This window comes from Anomaloglossus baeobatrachus, chromosome 2 (assembly GCF_048569485.1).
Source record: "Anomaloglossus baeobatrachus isolate aAnoBae1 chromosome 2, aAnoBae1.hap1, whole genome shotgun sequence".
Classification (NCBI taxonomy): Eukaryota; Metazoa; Chordata; class Amphibia; order Anura; family Aromobatidae; genus Anomaloglossus; species Anomaloglossus baeobatrachus.
The window spans coordinates 528,153,850-528,177,774 of NC_134354.1; the positions used below are offsets into that span (position 1 = coordinate 528,153,850).

The window sequence follows — 23,925 nt, forward strand, 5'->3', positions numbered from 1 at the left end:
GTAACGCCCCTCCCCTTCAGCCTATACACCCCCCGTGCTGCCACGGGCTCATCAGTTTTTATGCTTTGTGCGAAGGAGGTCAGACATGCACGCATAGCTCCACAGCTTAGTCAGCAGCAGCTGCTGACTATGTCGGATGGAAGAAAAGAGGGCCCATAACAGGGCCCCCAGCATGCTCCCTTCTCACCCCACTCTTGTCGGCGGTGTTGTTAAGGTTGAGGTATCCATTGCGGGTACGGAGGCTGGAGCCCACATGCTGCTTTCCTTCCCCATCCCTCAATTAGGGCTCTGGGTGAAGTGGGATCCTTTCGGTCTCCAGGCACAGGAGACCGTGCTCCATCCACAGCTCCTGAGGACCATGCTGGATAGGAGCCGAGTATCGTTCAGGGACATGGCCCTGCTACTTTGAGGTACTCTGTGTCCCCGTGGGGACCGCGCACAGCAACACTCCAGCATTGCTGGGTGTGCTAGTGCACCGGGGACAGCAGCGCTGACTGCGTTTTTGCCATTACACACTTCAGCATCGCTGAGTGTGTTCGTGTAGGGGGACTGCCGCGCTGACCGCCGCTGCCATGGTTATCACTGCGGCGCGGCTGGGACTGTTAGTGCGCCGGGGACTTCCGCGCCGACCGCGCTTATACGGCGGCTGCGCTTATAACTCGATTCCCCGGCTTTTGCGGCCTAGTCTCCTTTTCTTCCCGCCCCCAGCCCTGCCAATCAGGGGAAGGGCGGGACGCTGTACAGGACGGCAGCACTGAGGGCTGGAGCATGCTTTGCATACTCCACCCCCCTCACTCTGCACAGTGGGGCACCAGTTCCCGCACTTTTCTGGGTCACGCCCACGGCTCCCTCCTCTCCTCAGGACGCCGGCAGCCATTCCTCTCAGCTCTGCTAACGCTGGAGAGGAGAGACAAGCTCAGGGAGACCCAGGCAGGATTTCTGGTGCCCACACAACCGCTTTGCGCAGGCGGTAAGCAGCACCTGTGGTGCTGGCCCCACTAGTGTAGAAGTGTACTTATAGATTATATGATTATAGACTATACTTTACACTGTATGGTGCACTGTTGATTTTTGTCTATATACCCTCCTGTATTGCTCAGAGGAGACAACAGCATGTCGTCCACAAATAGCAAGGGTGCCAAAGCACAGACTTACTATGCTGCCTGTGCAGCATGTACGGCTATACTGCCGGCAGGTTCCACTGACCCTCATTGTGTGCAATGCTCGGCCCCTGTGGCACTTTCTCAGCCGGAGCCTCTGCTAAGGGTGGCCCAGGGAGAACCACCTGTTAACACTGTCCAGGTGACAGGGACGGAGTTTGCAGTTTCTTCAGCGCTCTATTGGGAGACCCAGACGATTGGGGTATAGCTACTGCCCTCCGGAGGCCACACAAAGCACTACACTAAAAAGTGCAAGGCCCCTCCCCTTCTGGCTATACCCCCCCGTGGTATCACGGGTACTCCAGTTTTCAAGCTTTGTGCGAAGGAGGTCAGACATTCCATGCATAGCTCCACAGATTTTAGTCAGCAGTAGCTGCTGACTATTTCGGATGGAAGAAAAGAGGGCCCATATAGGGTTCCCAGCATGCTCCCTTCTCACCCGTAGATGGTGTTGTAAGGTTGAGGTACCTATTGCTGGTACAGGGGCTGGAGCCCCACATGCTGTTTTCCTTCCACATCCCCTTGTAGGGCTCTGTGGAAGTGGGATCCTGCCGGCCTCAAAGCTCTGACGCCGGGCTCCATCCACAGACCCATAGCACCTGGTGGATGCCGAGCAGGAGTACCATCAGGGACAAGGCCCTGCATCATACAGGTACTCTGTGTCCCCGGCAGGCACAGACACACTCCGGGCTGGCTGGGTGTTGTAGTGCGCCGGGGACCGTAACGCTAGAGCTAGTGTTCCTACAGTTTAACTGGGGGACTTTTTTTCTGTGTTGTGGGAACGCAGCGCCGACCCCCGCTGGACCGGCGGCGCTGCTGTGACTTTTAGTTCGCCGGGGACACGCCGACCGCGCTTTTACGGCGGTGGCGTTTATAAATCTAGTCCCCGGCTTTTGCGGCCTAGGACGCCGGCAGCTCCGATTCGTTCCCGCCCCCACCCTGTCAATCAGGGTAGGGGAGAGACGCTGTTTCACGGCAGCGACGAGGGCTGGAGCCTGATTTACATGCTCCAGCCCTCTCACTAGGCACAGAGGGAAGCAGGCTTCCCGCTCTTAGTCAGGAACGCCCAGGGCCCGCCCCCCCTCCTCTCTCAGGACGCCGGCAGCCATTACATGCATGTCTGGCTGGAGGAAGGACGCAAGGCTCTGGGAGACCTGGACTAGGGGGCTTTGGAGATCACACACCCGCTCTTAAGCGGGCGGTAAGCGGCTTTTCAGCTGGCCCCTCTAGTGCCTCAGTGTGTATTGGTGTACTGTGTCACTGGACATATATATATTTCCTTATTGCTTGCACTGTGAGGTCGCTTCCTGGCTGTATACCCAGATCGCTCTGAGGAGGCAGCAACATGTCATCCACAAAACGCAAGGCTGCCAAGGCTAGGGCTGTGTACACTGCGTGTGCTGCATGTGGGGCTGCTCTACCAGCAGGCTCCAAGGACCCCCATTGTGTGCAATGCTCAGATCCGGTGCTGCTTCGCCAGCCGGAGTCAGGAGAGATAGTGACCCAGGCTGAGACGCCTGTAAGTCCTGCCCCGGTGTCAGGGACAGACTTTGCAGTTTTTGCTGATAATATGTCTGTGGCTATGGCAAAAATCCTTGAAACTTTGCAATCCATGCCTGGGGCTCAGTCTATGGACACGGCGAGGTCTCTGTCCTCTAATCCCCCTCAGTTGGATTTAATCCAGACTGCAAGGGGGTCCCCGGCTTCACAGGCTGAGTATTATGACTCAGATGATAGCCCCAGCCACCCTAAGCGGGCTCGCTGGGAAAGACCCTCAACGTCATCACACTGCTCAGGGTCTCAGCGCAATCAGTCGCTCTGTGATGCGTCTGATGAGAGTGATCAGGAGTCTTATCCTGGAACCCCTCTCAATCTGGATACCCCGGATGGGGACGCCATGGTAAACGAGCTTATCTCAGCCATCAATAGACTGTTGGATATTTCTCCCCCAGCCCCTTCTGCAGAGGAGGCAGCTGCAGAGCAGGAGAAGTTTCGTTTTCTCTATCCCAAGCGTAAATTAAGTGCTTTCTTGGATCACTCTGACTTCAGAGAGTCAATCCAGAAACACGACGCTCATCCAGAAAGGCGTTTCTCTAAACGTTCTAAGGATACACGTTTTTCCTTTCCCCCCTGATGTGGTCAAGCGCTGGATCCAGTGTCCAAAAGTTGACCCCCCGATTTCCAAACTTGCAGCTAGATCCATAGTTGCAGTGGAGGATGGCGCTTCACTTAAGGATGCCAATGACAGACAGATGGACCTCTGGTTAAAATCTGTCTATGAAGCTATCGGCGCGTCGTTTGCTCCAGCATTCGCAGCCGTATGGGCACTCCAAGCTATTTCAGCAGGGTTAGCAAAAGTGGATGCTATCTTACATCCAGCGGTGCCGCAAGTGGCGTCCCTTACCTCGCAGATGTCCGCGTTTGCGTCTTACGCTATCAATGCGGTCCTAGAATCTACCAGCCGCACCTCCATGGCGTCCGCCAATTCGGTAGTTTTGCGCAGAGCCTTGTGGTTAAAGGACTGGAAAGCAGATGCTGGTTCCAAAAAATGTTTAACCAGCCTGCCTTTATCTAGAGATAGACTGTTTGGCGAGCCATTGGCTGACATCATTAAACAGTCCAAGGGTAAAGACTCTTCTTTGCCCCAGCCCAGATCAAGCAAACCTCAGCAGAAAAAATGGCAGCAGAGGTTTCAGTCCTTTCGAGGTTCGGGCAAGACACAATTCTCCTCGTCCAAAGGGACTCAGAGGACGCAAAGAAGCTCAGATTCCTGGCGGGCTCACGCGCGCCCCAAGAAAGCAAATGGAGGAACCGCTTCCAAAGCGGCTACCTCATGACTTCCAGCTCCCCCCCTCCGCATCTCCGGTCGGGGGCAGGCTCTCCCGCTTTTCCGTTATTTGGATGTCACAGGTCAAAGACCGGTGGGTGACAGACATTTTGTCTCGCGGGTACAGAATCGAGTTCAGTTCTCGTCCTCCAGCTCGGTTCTTCAGAACCTCCCCACATCCAGACCGAGCAGATGCCCTGCTGCAGGCGGTGGACTCCCTAAGAGCGGAAGGAGTAGTGGTTCCTGTACCGCCTCAGGAACAAGGGAGAGGGTTTTACTCCAATCTCTTTGTGGTTCCAAAAAAGGACGGCTCGTTCCGTCCTGTTCTGGATCTAAAGCTGCTCAACAAACATGTGCACGCCAGGCGGTTCCGGATGGAAACCCTCCGCTCTGTCGTGGCCTCAATGTCTCAAGGAGACTTCCTTGCCTCAATAGACATCAAAGATGCTTATCTCCACGTGCCAATTGCTACAGAACATCAACGTTTTCTACGTTTTGTGATAGGAAACGAACATCTTCAGTTCGTAGCTCTGCCATTCGGTCTGGCGACAGCCCCACGGGTTTTCACCAAGGTCATGGCGGCAGTGGTAGCGGTCTTGCACTCTCAGGGACACTCGGTGATCCCTTACCTAGACGATCTACTTGTCAAGGCACCCTCTCAAGAGGCATGCCAACTCAGTCTACATGCTACACTGGAGACTCTACAGACGTTCGGATGGATCATCAACTTTCCAAAGTCGAATCTGTCTCCGACACAGTCACTAACGTATCTTGGCATGGAGTTCCATACTCGAACAGCGAGAGTGAAGCTTCCGCTGAACAAGCAGCGGTCACTACAGACAGGGGTGCAATCCCTCCTTCAGGGCCAGTCGCACCCCTTACGGCGCCTCATGCACTTCCTCGGGAAGATGGTGGCAGCCATGGAAGCAGTTCCCTTTGCGCAGTTTCATCTGCGTCCACTTCAATGGGACATTCTCCGCCAATGGGACGGGAAGTCAACGTCCCTGGACAGGAAAGTCTCTCTTTCCCAGACGGCCAAGGACTCTCTACAATGGTGGCTCCTTCCCACCTCATTGTCTCAGGGAAGATCCTTCCTGCCCCCATCCTGGGCAGTGGTCACGACAGATGCGAGTCTGTCAGGGTGGGGAGCAGTGTTTCTCCACCACAGGGCTCAGGGGACGTGGACTCCGCAGGAGTCCACCCTTCAGATCAATGTTCTGGAAATCAGAGCAGTGTATCTTGCCCTACTAGCCTTCCAGCAGTGGCTGGAAGGAAGGCAGATCCGAATTCAGTCGGACAACTCCACAGCGGTGGCATACATCAACCACCAAGGGGGGACACGCAGTCGGCAAGCCTTCCAGGAAGTCCGGCGGATTCTGATGTGGGTGGAAGCCACGGCCTCCACCATATCCGCAGTTCACATCCCCGGCGTAGAAAACTGGGAAGCAGACTTCCTCAGTCGCCAGGGCATGGACGCAGGGGAATGGTCCCTTCACCCGGACGTGTTTCAGGAAATCTGTCGCCGATGGGGAGTGCCGGACGTCGACCTAATGGCGTCCCGGCACAACAACAAGGTCCCGGCATTCATGGCGAGGTCGCGCGATCAAAGAGCTCTGGCGGCAGACGCATTAGTTCAAGATTGGTCGCAGTTCCGGCTCCCATACGTCTTTCCACCTCTGGCACTCTTGCCCAGAGTGTTACGCAAGATCAGATCCGATTGCAGCCGCGTCATACTCGTCGCCCCAGACTGGCCGAGGAGATCGTGGTATCCGGATCTGTGGCATCTCACGGTCGGTCGACCGTGGTCACTGCCAGACCGACCAGACTTACTGTCCCAAGGGCCGTTTTTCCATCAGAATTCTGCGGCCCTGAACCTGACTGTGTGGCCATTGAGTCCTGGATCCTAGCGTCTGCAGGATTATCTCAAGGAGTCGTAGCCACAATGAGACAAGCTAGGAAGTCAACGTCTGCTAAGATCTACCACAGAACGTGGAAGATTTTCTTATCTTGGTGCTCTGCACAGAGAGTATCCCCTTGGCCATTTGCATTGCCCACCTTTCTTTCCTTCCTGCAATCGGGGTTGGAAAAGGGCTTGTCGCTCAGCTCCCTTAAAGGGCAAGTCTCGGCACTGTCGGTGTTTTTTCAGAAGCGTCTAGCACGTCTTCCTAAGGTGCGCACGTTCCTACAGGGGGTCTGTCATATTGTGCCCCCGTACAAGCGGCCGTTAGATCCATGGGATCTGAACAGAGTACTTGTTGCTCTGCAAAAGCCGCCCTTCGAGCCTCTAAAGGACGTTTCCTTTTCTCGCCTGTCACAGAAAGTGGCGTTTCTTGTCGCGATCACATCGCTTCGGCGAGTGTCTGAGCTGGCAGCTTTGTCATCCAAGGCTCCTTTCCTGGTGTTCCACCAGGACAAGGTAGTGCTGCGCCCCATTCCGGAGTTTCTCCCTAAGGTCGTATCCTCGTTTCATCTTAATCAGGATATATCCTTGCCTTCCTTTTACCCTCATCCGGTTCACCGGTATGAAAAGGACTTACGTTTGCTAGATCTGGTGAGAGCACTCAGAATCTACATTTCCCGAACGGCGCCCATGCGCCGTTCCGATGCTCTTTTTGTCCTTGTCGCTGGTCCGCGCAAGGGATTGCAGGTTTCTAAAGCCACCCTGGCTCGATGGATCAAAGAACCAATTCTAGAGGCCTACCGCTCTGCGGGGCTTCCGGTTCCTTCAGGGCTAAAAGCCCACTCAACCAGAGCCGTGGGTGCGTCCTGGGCATTACGACACCAGGCTTCGGCTCAACAGGTGTGCCAGGCAGCAACCTGGTCCAGTCTGCACACTTTCACCAAGCATTATCAGGTGCATACCTATGCTTCGGCGGATGCCAGCTTAGGTAGAAGAGTCCTGCAGGCGGCAGTGACATCCCCGTAGGGGAGGGCTGTTTTTTTGCAGCTCTAACATGAGGTATTTCTTTACCCACCCAGGGACAGCTTTTGGACGTCCCAATCGTCTGGGTCTCCCAATAGAGCGCTGAAGAAGAAGGGAATTTTGTTACTTACCGTAAATTCCTTTTCTTCTAGCTCTTATTGGGAGACCCAGCACCCGCCCTGTTGTCCTTCGGGATTTTTTTGTTGTTTGCGGGTACACATGTTGTTCATGTTGAACGGTTTTTTCGGTTCTCCGATGTTTCTCGGAGTTAATTTGTTTAAACCAGTTATTGGCTTCCTCCTTCTTGCTTTGGCACTAAAACTGGAGTACCCGTGATACCACGGGGGGGTATAGCCAGAAGGGGAGGGGCCTTGCACTTTTTAGTGTAGTGCTTTGTGTGGCCTCCGGAGGGCAGTAGCTATACCCCAATCGTCTGGGTCTCCCAATAAGAGCTAGAAGAAAAGGAATTTACGGTAAGTAACAAAATTCCCTTCTTTTACTGAAAGACTTTCTGAGACTATGGCTAAGATATTAGAAGCCTTGCAGTCCAGGCCGGCATCTCAAGCCAGGGGCACTGTGGAATCATTGCCCCCTGGTCCCCCTCAGTTGGAACAGCAATGTCCTCCCGGGGTGTCTCATGGATCCCAGGGTGAGGTCTCTGACACGGACCGCAGCCCCAGACCGATTAAGCGAGCTCGCTATGATATCCCCTCGACATCATCACAATGTTCAGGGTCTCAGCGAGAGGACTCTCTGTATGATGAAGCGGAGGTAGCTGATCAGGATTCTGATCCTGAAGCCGCTCTCAACCTTGATACTCCTGATGGGGACGCCATAGTGAATGATCTTATTGCGTCCATCAATGAAATGTTGGATATTTCTCCCTCAGCTCCTCCAGTGGAGGAGTCAGCCTCTCAGCAGGAGAAATTCCGTTTCAGGTTTCCCAAGCGTACAAAGAGTATGTTTCTGGACCACTCTGACTTCAGAGAGGCAGTCCAGAAACACCGAGCTTGTCCAGATAAGCGTTTTTCTAAGCGCCTTAAGGATACACGTTACCCTTTCCCCCCTGACGTGGTCAAGGGCTGGACTCAGTGTCCCAAGGTGGATCCTCCAATCTCCAGACTGGCGGCTAGATCCATAGTTGCAGTGGAAGATGGAGCTTCACTCAAGGATGCCACTGACAGACAGATGGAGCTCTGGTTGAAATCCATCTATGAAGCTATCGGCGCGTCTTTTGCTCCAGCATTCGCAGCCGTATGGGCACTCCAAGCTATCTCAGCTGGTCAGGCGCAAATTGACGCACTCACACGTACGTCTGCGCCGCAGGTGGCGTCCATAACCTCTCAAACGTCGGCATTTGCGTCCTACGCTATTAATGCTGTCCTGGACTCTGCGAGCCGTACGGCGGTTGCAGCCGACAATTCGGTGGCAATACGCAGGGCCTTGTGGCTGCGGGAATGGAAGGCAGATTCGGCTTCCAAAAAGTGCTTAACTGGATTGCCATTTTCTGGCGACCGTTTGTTTGGTGAGAGATTGGATGAAATCATCAAACAATCCAAGGGAAAGGAAACATCCTTACCCCAGGCCAAACCAAAAACACCCCAACAGAGGAGGGGACAGTCGAGGTTTCCGTCCTTTCGGGGTGCGGGCAGGTCCCAATTCTCCTCGTCCAAAAGGCCGCAGAAGGATCAGAGGAACTCCGACGCATGGCGGTCTAAATCACGCCCTAAAAAGACCGCCGGAGGTGCCGCTACTAAGGCGGCTTCCTCATGACTTACGGCCTCCTCACACCGCATCCTCGGTCGGTGGCAGGCTCTCCCGCTTTTGCGACACCTGGCTGCCACAAGTAAAAGACCGTTGGGTGAGAGACATTTTGTCTCACGGTTACAGGATAGAGTTCAGCTCTCGTCCTCCGACTCGATTCTTCAGAACATCTCCGCCTCCCGAGCGAGCCGAGGCTCTTCTGCAGGCGGTGGGCATTCTGAAGGCAGAAGGAGTGGTGGTCCCGGTTCCTCTTCAGCAACAGGGTCACGGTTTCTACTCCAAACTGTTTGTGGTTCCAAAGAAGGACGGGTCCTTCCGTCCTGTTTTGGACCTAAAACTGCTCAACAAACACGTAAGGACCAGGCGGTTCCGGATGGAATCCCTCCGCTCCGTCATCGCCTCAATGTCCCAAGGAGATTTCCTAGCATCGATCGATATCAAGGATGCTTATCTCCACGTACCAATTGCTCCAGAGCATCAGCGCTTCTTGCGCTTCGCCATAGGAGACGAACACCTTCAGTTCGCGGCACTGCCGTTTGGCCTGGCGACAGCCCCAAGGGTTTTCACCAAGGTCATGGCTACAGTAGTTGCGGTCCTCCACTCTCAGGGTCACTCAGTGATACCTTACTTAGACGATCTGCTGGTCAAGGCACCCTCTCAAGAGGCATGCCAACACAGCATCAACGTTACTCTGGAGATTCTCCAGAGTTTCGGGTGGATCATCAATTTTCCAAAGTCAAATCTGACACCGGTCCAATCGCTGACATATCTTGGCATGGAGTTTCATACTCTTCCAGCGATAGTGAAGCTTCCGCTGGACAAACAGCGTTCACTACAGACAGGGGTGCAATCTCTCCTTCAAGGTCGGTCACACCCCTTGAGGCGCCTCATGCACTTCCTGGGGAAGATGGTGGCAGCAATGGAAGCAGTCCCTTTCGCGCAGTTTCACCTGCGTCCACTTCAATGGGACATCCTACGCAAGTGGGACAGGATGCCGACGTCCCTAGACAGGAACGTCTCCCTCTCTCAGGCAACCAAAGCTTCCCTTCGGTGGTGGCTTCTTCCCACCTCATTATCGAAGGGGAAATCCTTCCTACCCCCATCCTGGGCGGTGGTCACGACGGACGCGAGTCTGTCAGGGTGGGGAGCAGTTTTTCTCCACCACAGGACTCGGGGTACGTGGACTCAGCAAGAGTCCTCACTTCAGATCAATGTTCTGGAGATCAGGGCAGTGTATCTTGCCCTAAAAGCGTTCCAGCAGTGGCTGGAAGGCAAGCAGATCCGAATTCAGTCGGACAACTCCACAGCGGTGGCTTACATCAACCACCAAGGTGGGACACGCAGTCGGCAAGCCTTCCAGGAAGTCCGGCGGATTCTGCTGTGGGTGGAAGCCACAGCATCCACCATATCCGCAGTTCACATCCCGGGCGTAGAAAATTGGGAAGCAGACTTTCTCAGTCGCCAGGGCATGGACGCAGGGGATTGGTCCCTTCACCCGGACGTGTTTCAGGAGATCTGTTGCCGCTGGGGGATGCCGGACGTCGACCTAATGGCGTCACGGCACAACAACAAGGTCCCAACATTCATGGCTCGATCTCAAGATCACAGAGCTCTGGCGGCAGACGCCTTAGTTCAGGATTGGTCGCAGTTTCGGCTTCCTTATGTGTTTCCTCCTCTGGCACTGTTGCCCAGAGTGTTACGCAAGATCAGAGCCGACTGCCGCCGCGTCATCGTCGCTCCAGACTGGCCGAGGAGGTCGTGGTACCCGGATCTGTGGCATCTCACGGTCGGCGAACCGTGGGCACTACCAGACCGACCAGACTTGCTGTCTCAAGGGCCGTTTTTCCATCTGAATTCTGCGGCCCTCAACCTGACTGTGTGGCCATTGAGTCCTGGATCCTAGCGTCTTCAGGATTATCTCAAGAGGTCATTGCCACCATGAGACAGGCTAGGAAACCAACGTCCGCCAAGATCTACCACAGGACGTGGAAAATATTCCTGTCGTGGTGCTCTGCTCAGGGGTTTTCTCCCTGGCCATTTGCCTTGCCCACTTTTCATCTCAATCAGGACATCTCCTTACCCTCGTTTTGTCCTCATCCAGTTCACCAATGTGAAAAGGATTTGCACTTGTTAGATCTGGTGAGAGCACTCAGACTCTACATTTCTCGTACGGCGCCCCTGCGCCGCTCGGATGCACTCTTTGTCCTTGTCGCTGGCCAGCGTAAAGGGACACAAGCTTCCAAGTCAACCCTGGCTCGGTGGATCAAGGAACCAATTCTCGAAGCTTACCGTTCCTCGGGGCTTCCGGTTCCCTCAGGACTGAAGGCCCATTCTACCAGGGCCGTGGGAGCGTCCTGGGCCTTGCGACACCAGGCTACGGCTCAGCAGGTGTGTCAGGCAGCTACCTGGTGGAGCCTGCACACTTTCACGAAACACTATCAGGTGCATACCTATGCTTCGGCAGATGCCAGCCTAGGTAGGCGAGTCCTTCAGGCGGCAGTTGCCCACCTGTAGGACGGAGCCGTTACGGCTCTATTATGAGGTATTATTTACCCACCCAGGGACTGCTTTTGGACGTCCCAGTTGTCTGGGTCTCCCAATAAGGAGCGACAAAGAAGAAGGGAATTTTGTTTACTTACCGTAAATTCCTTTTCTTCTAGCTCCAATTGGGAGACCCAGCACCCGCCCCTGTTTTTGTATACACATGTTGTTCATGTTAAATGGTTTCAGTTCTCCGATATTCCTTCGGATTGAATTTACTTTAAACCAGTTTATAATTTTTTCCTCCTTCGGGCTTTTGCACCAAAACTGATGAGCCCGTGGCAGCACGGGGGGTGTATAGGCTGAAGGGGAGGGGCGTTACACTTTTAGTGTAATACTTTGTGTGGCCTCCGGAGGCATAGCTATACACCCAATTGTCTGGGTCTCCCAATTGGAGCTAGAAGAAAAGGAATTTACGGTAAGTAAACAAAATTACCTTCTTTGCAAATATAAAACCTAAAAATCAACGGTGGAATTGAATTTTTATCACTATCGCCGCATGTGGAATTTTTCTCCCCAGTTCCCAGTACATTGTATGGTAATATGAATGGTGTCATTGAAAACTACAACTCATATTGCAAAGAACAAGCCGTTATGTCAATGATAAAAATGTAAAAAAAAAAAAAAAAAAAAAAAGTTATGGCTCTTGGAACAAAAACTGGGGGAAAAAAGCGCAAAAACAAGGCTCTAATCAATGAAGGGTTCTCTCTAGTGTATATGCAGCATGTCCTGCATTCTTGCCCATGTGGCCGGCTTATCTAGGGATTTCTGCAGTATAGAAGACGGCACAGATATAGATGAATGATGCAGTGATGAACACAGAATGATCAATATAAGGGCCCTTTGCAGTCCAATAGCTCATCATTATGCACAATTCCACCTGTTTTGGAGCTGGAATGGGCCTCCTTACCTCCTGGGCCTCCTGTGCGGCTGCATCAGTGATATGTCCGCCTATGACATGATGCTTGAGTAAAGCAAAAGAGAGGAATCTTTCTATATATTACTTGTGTAGTGTATGACCGCAATAGGGGAAATTTACAAGCTGTGTGGACACATCGGGACGGCAGGTGATAAGAATTGCATTGGACCATTTATACAGACAGGATAACATGTAGCCCGCATCTCCAGAGATCACATTACTCTGGTCCTGCCAGCTTCAGGACTTGCTATGTACCGCTCAAATGCTGCGACTCTACTTCAGTTTCAGTCACAAGGTTGCTGTCATTCCACAGATGGTGGCTTATGTACACTTTAGAAATCCTGCGTACAGCCGGGAGAGATGTAGGCAGCTGCTGTCAAAATCCCTTCCTTCTAACAGTGTACTAATCGGTTTGATAGAGTGGCGCTTGAAAGTTGTGACCCCTTCAGAATTTTTCATATTTCTGCATAAATTTGTCCAAAATTACGTCAGGTTTTTAAAGTTTTTATACACAAGTCCTAAATCAAGAACAAAATAAATCAAATTAGTAAAGAATATTAGACCACTTTTCTTCGGCGCTCCATTGGGAGACCCAGACGATTGGGTGTTTAGCACTGCCTCCGGAGGCCACACAAAGCAATTACACTAAAAAGTGTAAGGCCCCTCCCCTTCTGGCTATACACCCCCAGTGGGATCACTGGCTCACCAGTTTTCTGCTTTGTGCGAAGGAGGTCAGACATCCACGCATAGCTCCACTGTTTAGTCAGCAGTAGCTGCTTACTATATCGGATGGAAGAAAAGAGGGCCCATATGGGGCCCCCAGCATGCTCCCTTCTCACCCCACTTGTGGTTTGTAAGGTTGAGGTACCCATTGCGGGTACGGAGGCTGGAGCCCACATGCTGTTTTCCTTCCCCATCCCCCTGAAGGGCTCTGAGGAAGTGGGATCTTACCGGCCACCAAGCCCTGAGGCCGGGCTCCATCCACAGACCCATAGAACCTGCTGGATGCGGAGCGGGAGTGCCGTTCAGGGACAAGGCCCTGCAACTTTCAGGTACTCTGTGTCCCCGTATGGCAGGCCACGCACACCCCAGGCTTGCTGGGTGTGCTAGTGCGCCGGGGACTGTAGCGCTGTGCGCTGGGCTTATAGTCCCCGCAGATTACTGGGGGACTTTATGTGTGTGGATCGCCGCGCCGACCGCCCCTGGAGCGGCGGCGCAGCTGCGACTTGTAGTGCGCCGGGGACGCGCCGCCCGCGCTTTTACGGCGGCGGCGCTTCTAACTTTAGTCCCCGGCTTTCTGCGGCCTAGCTCCGCTTCGTTAACGCCCCCCACCCTGTCAATCAGGGTAGGGGAGAGACGTTGTTCAGTCGGCAGCGCCGAGGGCTGGAGCACGATTTACATGCTCCAGCCCTCTCACTGAGCACAGTAGGACACAGGCTTCGCGCTTTTTCTCTGTGCACGCCCTAGGCCCGCCCCCAGGCTTGCAGCTCCCCAGGACGCCGGCAGCCATTATACACATGCAGTCTGGCTGGAGAACGGACGCAGGCTCTGGGGGACCCAGGCTAGGGGTTTCTGGCGACCACACACCCGCGCTAAGCGGGCGGTAAGCAGCACATACGTGCGGCCCCACTAGTGCCACAGTGTTATATTTTTCGCTGTACCATAGACACTGCTGTGTCTAGATATATTTATATACTGCACTGTAAGGTCGCTTCTTGGCTGTACACCCTATATTGCTTTGAGGAGACAACAGCATGTCATCCGCAAAACCTAGCATCAATAGACATCAAGGATGCTTATCTCCACGTGCCGATTGCTACAGAGCACCAACGCTTTCTACGCTTCGTGATAGGAGACGACCATCTTCAGTTCGTAGCTCTGCCATTTGGTCTAGCGACAGCCCCACGGGTGTTCACCAAGATCATGGCGGCAGTGGTAGCAGTCTTGCACTCTCAGGGACACTCTGTGATCCCTTACTTGGACGATCTACTGGTCAAGGCACCCTCTCAAGAGGCATGCCAACTCAGCTTGACTGTTGCACTGGAGACTCTCCAGACGTTCGGGTGGATCATCAACTTCTCAAAGTCAAATCTGTCACCGACCCAATCACTAACGTATCTTGGCATGGAGTTTCATACTCTCTCAGCGATAGTGAAGCTTCCGCTGGACAAGCAGAGGTCACTACAGACTGGGGTGCAGGCTCTCCTTCAAAGTCAGTCGCACTCCTTAAGACGCCTCATGCACTTCCTCGGGAAGATGGTGGCGGCAATGGAAGCGGTTCCGTTTGCGCAGTTTCATCTGCGCCCACTTCAATGGGACATTCTCCGCCAATGGGACAGGAAGTCAACATCCCTGGACAGGAAAGTCTCCCTTTCCCAGACGGCCAAGGACTCTCTGCAGTGGTGGCTTCTTCCCACCTCATTATCACAGGGAAGATCCTTCCTACCACCGTCTTGGGCGGTGGTCACGACAGACGCGAGTCTGTCAGGGTGGGGAGCAGTTTTTCTCCACCACAGGGCTCAGGGTACGTGGACTCAGCAGGAGTCCACCCTTCAGATCAATGTTCTGGAAATCAGAGCAGTGTATCTTGCCCTACTAGCCTTCCAGCAGTGGCTGGAAGGAAGGCAGATCCGAATTCAGTCGGACAACTCCACAGCGGTGGCATACATCAACCACCAAGGGGGGACACGCAGTCGGCAAGCCTTCCAGGAAGTCCGGCGGATTCTGATGTGGGTGGAAGCCACGGCCTCCACCATATCCGCAGTTCACATCCCCGGCGTAGAAAACTGGGAAGCAGACTTCCTCAGTCGCCAGGGCATGGACGCAGGGGAATGGTCCCTTCACCCAGACGTGTTTCAGGAAATCTGTCGCCGATGGGGAAGGCCGGACGTCGACCTCATGGCGTCCCGGCACAACAACAAGGTCCCAACCTTCATGGCACGGTCTCGCGATCAAAGAGCGCTGGCGGCAGACGCCCTAGTGCAAGATTGGTCGCAGTTCCGGCTCCCTTATGTGTTTCCACCTCTGGCACTCTTGCCCAGAGTGCTACGCAAGATCAGATCCGATTGCAGCCGCGTCATACTCGTTGCCCCAGACTGGCCGAGGAGGGCGTGGTATCCGGATCTGTGGCAGCTCACGGTCGGCCAACCGTGGGCACTACCAGACCGACCAGACTTACTGTCCCAAGGGCCGTTTTTCCATCGGAATTCTGCGGCCCTGAACCTGACTGTGTGGCCATTGAGTCCTGGATCCTAGCGTCTTCAGGATTGTCCCAAGGGGTCGTTGCCACCATGAGACAGGCTAGGAAGCCCACGTCCGCTAAGATCTACCACAGAACGTGGAGGATATTCTTATCCTGGTGCTCTGCTCAGGGAGTGTCTCCCTGGCCATTTGCATTGCCTACCTTTCTTTCTTTCCTGCAATCTGGGTTAGAAAAAGGTTTGTCGCTCGGCTCCCTTAAAGGTCAGGTCTCGGCGCTATCCGTCTTTTTTCAGAGGCGTTTGGCACGCCTTCCTAAGGTGCGCACGTTCCTACAGGGGGTTTGCCATATCGTACCCCCGTACAAGCGGCCGTTAGATCCATGGGATCTGAACAGGGTACTAGTTGCCCTCCAGAAGCCGCCCTTCGAGCCTCTGAGGGAGGTTTCACTTTCTAGACTATCACAGAAAGTGGCTTTTCTGGTAGCGATCACATCTCTTCAGAGAGTGTCTGAGCTGGCAGCGCTATCATCCAAGGCTCCCTTCCTGGTCTTCCACCAGGACAAGGTAGTGCTGCGCCCCATTCAGGAGTTTCTCCCGAAGGTGGTATCCTCTTTTCATCTTAATCAGGATATCTCTTTGCCTTCGTTTTGTCCTCATGCAGTTCATCGGTATGAGAAGGATTTACATTTGCTGGATCTGGTGAGAGCACTCAGAATCTACATTTCCCGCACGGCGCCCTTGCGCCGTTCGGATGCACTCTTTGTCCTTGTCGCTGGTAAGCGCAAAGGGTCGCAGGCTTCTAAGGCCACCCTGGCTCGATGGATCAAAGAACCAATTCTTGAAGCCTACCGTTCTGCTGGGCTTCCGGTTCCATCAGGGCTGAAGGCCCATTCTACCAGAGCCGTGGGTGCGTCCTGGGCATTGCGACACCAGGCTACGGCTCAACAGGTGTGCCAGGCAGCTACCTGGTCGAGTCTGCACACTTTCACCAAACATTATCAGGTGCATACCTATGCTTCGGCGGACGCCAGCCTAGGTAGAAGAGTCCTGCAGGCGGCAGTTGCCTCCATATAGGGGAGGGCTGTCTTGCAGCTCTAACATGAGGTATTCTTTACCCACCCAGGGACAGCTTTTGGACGTCCCAATCGTCTGGGTCTCCCAATGGAGCGCCGAAGAAGAAGGGAATTTTGTTACTTACCGTAAATTCCTTTTCTTCTAGCTCCTATTGGGAGACCCAGCACCCGCCCTGTTGTCCTTCGGGATTTTTGGTTGTTTTTCGGGTACACATGTTGTTCATGTTGAACGGTTTTCAGTTCTCCGAGGTTACTTCGGAGTGAATTTGTTTAAACCAGTTATTGGCTTTCCTCCTTCTTGCTTTTGCACTAAAACTGGTGAGCCAGTGATCCCACTGGGGGTGTATAGCCAGAAGGGGAGGGGCCTTACACTTTTTAGTGTAATTGCTTTGTGTGGCCTCCGGAGGCAGTGCTATACACCCAATCGTCTGGGTCTCCCAATAGGAGCTAGAAGAAAAGGAATTTACGGTAAGTAACAAAATTCCCTTCTTTTTCTGCAAAAAATCCAAAAACACGTCTGAGTGCCAGAAGTACGTAAAACGTTGCTTTCAGTGATTGGTGAGACCTTGTGCAGCTCCTCACCTCTTTCAGATAAATGTTTCCTTTAATTAGATCTAGATATCAGCTTGAAGGAATTTTATCCCGTTCCTCATTGCTGGTGCCCTATGATTGACTTGACAGTGTGGATGTTGCCATTTAGAAGCATTACTCTACAACATCTGTAGGAAAAGTAGTACGTCCATATGTGTGTGTTCCGCACCTGTGGCGACTATATGTACAGTGAACACGTGATACATGCTACAGAGGGGGGTTTCCAGTGAACTGAGTGACTGAGGAGAAGTGGGGGCTGTTGTGTGGATTCATTCACCAATGGTGAAAAAGCCACAGAGGCTGGTAAATATAACAGACTGTTAATAAAGGAGCTCAAACAAGTTTAACAACATGCGAGGACTCCTTGCCTTCTTGTCATTTGACACCTGTCAGTAGAATACAGAGACTTTAGTTCAAAGCATGTAAATGCAAAGATATTGTCGTCATCCCTACAGTTAGGTTCACAAATATTTGGACAATGACAAACGTTTTGTTAATTTAGCTGTTTTCCAAAACCTATTCAAGATACAGTTCTATAATCAATATGGGCTTAAAGTGCAGACTCTCAGCTTTAATTAGAGAGTATTCACATCCTAATTGGAATAAGGGGTTAGAAATTATAGCTCTTTAATATGTAGCGGTCTCTTTTTCCAATTGTAATTGCACAATTATCTCAAAAGCTCTTTAATGGGCTGCACAAGCTATTCCTTTGTTAATCCATCTGTTAGGCAGGTAAATGGTCTGGAGCTGATTCTAGGTGTTGCATCTGCTTTTTGAAGCTTTTGCTGTGAACTTACAATATGAGGTCAAAGGAGCTCTCAATGGAAGAGAAACAGCCCATCATTAGGCTGAAAAAATAGAAATACATCAGAGAGATAGCAGAAATGTTAGGAGCAGCCAAATCAACAGTTTGGTGCACTCTACAAAAAAAATAAAAAGTAAAAAAAAGCGCGCACTGGTGAGAAATTCATTATGACCTGGACATCCACAGAAGACAACAGTGGTGGATGATTGCAGAATTCTTTGCATGATCAAAAAAAAAATCCTTCACTACATCCACTCAAGTGAAGAACACTACACAGCTGCAGTTCACAGTACAGATGAACAATGACCCAAAACATATTGTGAAAGCAACACACGAGTTTTTCACCCCTCGAGGACCGGACGTTTTGTTTTTTTTTTGCTTATGCGCTTTTATTTTTTCTCCCTTTCTTTTAAGAGCCATAACTTTATTTTTCCTTTGATATAGCCTTGAGGGCTTGTTCTTTTTTGTGGGATGAGTTGTACTTTTAAATGACACCATCCATTTTATCATTTGATGTAATAAGTGGGGGGAAAAAAATCCCATGTGCAGCAAAATAGCAATAACAGTGAAATTCTGCAATTGTTTAAGTTCTTTTATTTATAGCATTCATTTTACCATAAACGTAACTTGGCAGTATGATTCTCCAGGTCAGTACAATTATGCAGATAACAAACGTATAATTTTTGTTTTATTTAAGTAGTGAAAATAAAAATTAGAAATTTTGAAAGAAAAAAAAAAAATTAGTTGGGGTCATGACCAATCAGATACATTTTTTATATTTTGATAGATTGGTATTGCTGTGCTCGTAAAAGTGCAAACATGTGGGGGGGGGGTTATTACTTAATTGTTAATGTGGTAAAATGGTAAAAGTGGGTAATTTGAACTTTTTTTTTTATAATTTTTTTTCCTTTTAAATTCTACTTTTGTATTATATTTAATCATCCCCTTAGAGGACTTGAATCTGTAATAGTCTTATCACTTGTTCTATATACAGAAATGACACAGAATTGCTGTACATAGAAAAAAATCAGTCTCATTTGAACACTGGTCATGGGCTAGCTTTCACCGTAGTATGACGATCATCATCATGATCATCATCATGATCATCATCATCGTGATCATCATCATCATGATCATCATCATCATGATCACAGGGGACATCAGCTGTAACCTGGCTGTCCAGACAACACATCGGCATGATGAGTGGCCAGAATAGCATGCGACCCCTGCCAATGCACATTAAATACCTCTGTCAGAGATTGACAGTGACATTTAACATTTTAATAGCCACTAGTGAAGCGCTACTCTGAAGGCTGAATGATTCAGCGTGAAAGCCCTTTTGAAAGACAGGGAGACAACGTGTGCATAGCACGTCATTAAGGCATTAATGAGAACTTGTCAGTATGGTTTTGTAAAGTAAGGACATAGCTGTAATGGAACCTTAATATTCATTACATAGATGCTTATTAGGTCTTCTCCAGCCCCTCTGCTTGCTTACGGTCTTTGAGTGACAGGTCACTGCTGAGATCTCAAACAGAGGAGGCAGGTAATTCTCAGACTAGTAGGCAGGCGGAGGGGCCAAAGGGTCACAGACATGGAGGAGAAATACTGAGCTCTTAAATCTAATTAGCAGAAAACATCAAATGGTAGTTAAAGAAGAACCGCAACAAAGCAGATTTCTTCACCAAAGATCTCAATTTAATCTTTATTACAGCACCATTACTTATAGTCATGTCTTTACTTTACTTTACATTGCAAAATCGTGCTGACAAGTTCTCTTGAAGGCAAAGGAGTGGTTTATTCTGCAATGGCCAAGTCAATCACCAAATCTCAACCCCATTGACCATGTGTTCCTCATGCTTGAGACAAAACATAAAGCTGGGAGACCCACATACAAGCAATAACTGAAGTCATTTGTAGTAAAGGCCTGGCAAAGGATCACTAAGGCGTATACCCAGTGTTAGGTCACGTCCATGGATTTCAGATTTCAGGCAGCCATTGCCTCAAACTACTCTTTACAAAGTACAGTGGAACCTTGGTTTACGAGAACAATCCGTTCTGGGAGTGTGCTTGTAAACCAAGTTACTTGTCTAGCAAAGCAAAATTTCCCATAGGAAATAATGCAAGGTCAGACAATTCGTTCCACTACTTGTTCAAAGTCCCATCCTGGTCCCCTATTGTGCCGTTCCACACACACACGCACACACATATTATGCTCACCTTACCTTCCGTTCCATCACCGACCTCATGGTTCTTGTAGTTCGCCGGTACAGGATGTGTATCGGGTAACCATCGCAACGATGCAGAAACTTCCGCTGCCAGAGCCCTGACGTCAAAGGCAGGAACCGCTTGCCTCTGATTGGCCAGCGCGCTGCCTTTGAGTAGCTGCTGACAGCGGACGTTCCTCCATCGTCGCGATGGTTACCCGATACACATCCTGTACCGGCGAAGTACAAGAACCATGAGGCCGGCGATGGAACGGAAAGTAAGGTGAGCATAATATGTGTGTGCACGTGCATGTTTGTGTGTTTTTGTGCGGACAGCAAGAGCGGGTCAGAGCGCGGTTAAAGTACGGAATCGGAAGTGTGTGCGGTGAGTATTTGCTTGTACAGCAAAGCTTGCTCCTAAACTGAGTTACAAATTTAGTCCGGGTACACACATCCGGCTTTTCGCCATTTTGATGATGCGGTGCATGCCAGTACAGTATGATACAGTACAGTGGCAGCGCTGCAACTTCCGGATCACATGCTCCGGTCACATGACAGCATGTGACCGGCGCTTGTTGCGCTGCCAATGTACTGTATACACTGTACTGGCGTGCGCCGCATCCGTCAAACCAGCAAAAATCCGGATATGTGTACCCCGCCTTACAGCAAGCTTTTCTCGTATAGCGAAATACTCACACACCAAGTTACTCGTAAACCGAGGTTCCACTGTATTACAAATTAACATTTTATTTATGGTAAACTAAATTTGTCCAATTACTTTTGTGCCCCTGAAATGAGGAGGTCTTGTAGAAAAATGGTTACAATTCTTAAATTTTTTTACAGGATAATTTTGTTCTACCCCTTTAATTAAACCTGAAAGTTCCGTACTTCTATTGCATCTTAGTTGTTTCATTTAAAAAAAAAAAAATATATATAGTGGCCTGCACATCCCAAATCATAAAGATTCGGTCACTGGCCAAATATTTGTGGACCCAATTGTATGTGGGTTATATATTGTTCTCTTCGGTCACATTTAATTGGAATAGATGTGGAGACTTAACCTTTAAAGAAGACGCTAGCTGTATAACAGAGTTGCCATCATGTATTTAGCGGACGTCGCTCCTAAATCACTCCATAGAACCCAACCCTTCCCCCTCCATATCTGCTGTACATGTATGGTGGATGTTATAAAGCTGTTAACAATATATATATTGCTTTGTCGACAATTCAACAATAATGGTCATATAGCAGTAATGCTGGACTGCTTTTATACTGTATAATGTCCCTTCTACTTCCCTGCATTATTGGTAATGTAATAGTGCTGCCTATTTTTAGTCCTTGATAGGCTATAATCTGTTTTTGTTATTTGAGGATCCAATATTGAGTTTTGTTGGTCTTATTTTCTGTACTCTATATAAAATAACTACAAATATGTCTGATACACATTGTGATTTCCTTTTCCCATTTCTTATCTCCTTACAGTCCATTTTAGGAAACTCTGGTAGCTTGTGGTCTCCAACAATCCCATTCAGCAGTTCCATTTGGTCCAGTAATCCGAGTACCACCCTTCCTTACACCACTCCAGCAAACCCATTACCTGGAATTGATTTAATCGGAGGCGAGAGCACTTGTCCCACATCCAGTTCTACATCAGCTTCTGCTTCCCATAGCTCTGAAAACTTGCCTGGCCAAACATTCGACCCTTGGAATATATGGAGTCCAACGATTGGAAGAAGAAGTTCCGATCCCTGGTCCAACTCCCACTACCCACCTGAGAACTGATCACCAACTTGAAATGTAACCCTGATATTAAAAGTGTTACTGCTTCAAAATCTGCCAATTGTTTCTGAAGACGGTCTCTCCTTATCAGTTGTATGCTTTTGGCTGTTTTTATTTATTTTTTTAAAACCCCGAATTAGAATCTTTGACAGAATTTCCAACTCGCTCTTTAACTTCAATTCCCAAAACCATTCATTACGTTCTTCTCATAGAATAACATGCAATTGGACAAGTGTACAAAAAGAATGTCAGGAAAATGCATACATTAGGTAATAGAATGGGTACAAATTGCTACCACTTCCATCATTTATTTCGCATATGTGCCACAAATCAGCCCTCTGTTCAAACATATCATAGCTCTCTAATTGTGAGGACTAATGAGTTTTCTTAAAGACCATTTCTTTGTATTGTTTCTAATAAAAGGTTGAGGTATGTGCATACATAGCAATCCACGCTATAAGTGCAATGGCCATTTAAGCATAAGTTGTTTTGTATTAACTCATGAACAAAAGCTAAATACAGCCCGGAGCACTTTGGGCTGCTCAGCGCTTTTCCCTGAATTTTCAGTTCTTTATCATGCATTTTTTTTAAAAAGGAAAAAGAAGAAAAAAGGAAAAAAAAAGTTAATTTTACAATGTTCCTTGTAAAATCCTGTGAGAAGTAACAGGATTTGTTGAGCAATTCATACAACTTTGAGTTGTAACTTAAATAAATAAGGCACTTTTTCAATTAGTGGCTGTGTTTTTGTGTGATTTACTTTTCTCTAGCTTATAAGGGTTTTCCGGTAATATGTTTTTTTAGTCTCTCTTCTTGCACTAGGTTGAAATAATGAGCCTATTGGCTAACGTGAGTAAAAGCTCTTTAGTAGCTTATTTCTGGAAAACTCCTTTAAAGACACATACTCTGGGTTGTTAACATGTGTTTCCTTTTCTGATATATCCAAATGTTTAAGAATGTGAACGGGTTTATATGCTGTTGAAGAGGTTGTCTCATGAAGACAGATGCTGTCCATTTACCGCATTAGGCCGCTTTCACACGTCTGTGAAAAACCTCACGTTTTTTATGGACATGTTGAAAGTGTGTGTGTCCCTCCGTGTGCCATGATTTTGGCACACGTGTTCTCCGTGTGCTATCTGTGATAGCACACGGATATCAGGAAAATTTTACTCACCTGTCTCTGGCATTGCTGCTCGTGGTGCTGATGTCTCCAGCACTGCAGTCACACTTGCTTACGGGTCCACGATGCAGTGTATATGCAGTGAGCATAATGAGAGGGCCCTGAAGCAAGTGACAGCAGTGCTGAAGACAGCATCACTGGAGACAAGGGAGTATAGAAATTCTTTTTATTTCAAAGACACGTGTTTTCTCCGATACGTGTCACGTGGTTTACATCAGTGTATGGTCCGTGTGACATCAGTGCTGCCGGAGAAAAATGGACTTGTCTCCGTGCGGAACACACAGACACAGTCCTTCAGAAATCACTGATGTGTGCGCAGACTCATTGATTTTAATGGGTCTGCGTATGTCCGTGATTCCGGTACGTATAAAAGCGGCGTCATATGTACTGGAATTACTGACGTGTGAAGGGGACCTTAGCAAGCTTTAAATGCGCTTTAATTGTCCCAGATGTGTCGTCCTTCACCTTTTTGTTTCTTTTACTCTCATGGAGTGTCTTTGCTGTATGTGTTTGAATGGCCACCCATTATTGGTTGCGAATTACATGTAGCAAGGGTTTTGCGAACAGATTACAATATATTGAATTTGTTTTGTCATTTTAAAGGGGTATCCCCATTTCTAAGATCCTATCCCAATATGTTGTAGGTGTAGTAGTAATAATAATAATGTAGTATGGTTCTCTTGATAAGCTATGTCTCTTACCTCATGTGCAGGCCATTGCAGCTTAAGTATGCATGGTTACAACCAGGAGCAACTATCACTGAGTGGACGTAACCATGGATACCTGGGCTGCAATGCCCTGCACATGAGGTAAGAAACATGGCTATATCAGGGGAACTATACTATATTTCTAAATGCAGGTGTTTGCTAATATTATTACACCTACTACATATTGGGATAGGATCTTGGAGATGGGAATATCCCTTTAAGTTCTTATTGGGAAAGTGTCATCAGAAATTA

General features: G+C 49.6%; 1 protein-coding gene across 5 annotated transcripts in view; it reads left to right on the forward strand.

Annotated features, from left to right (window-relative positions):
* TMEM131 (transmembrane protein 131) overlaps window positions 1-22,518 on the forward strand; it is a 252,048-nt gene extending 229,530 nt beyond the window's left edge. For all 5 annotated transcript variants that reach the window (XM_075336598.1, XM_075336600.1, XM_075336599.1 and 2 more), the window contains one exon: window positions 21,493-22,518. In XM_075336598.1, the coding sequence (XP_075192713.1) occupies window positions 21,493-21,792 (300 nt within the window). In that variant the 3' untranslated portion in view covers window positions 21,793-22,518. The remainder of the gene's footprint in view (window positions 1-21,492) is intronic.
* Window positions 22,519-23,925: the final 1,407 nt, after the last annotated feature.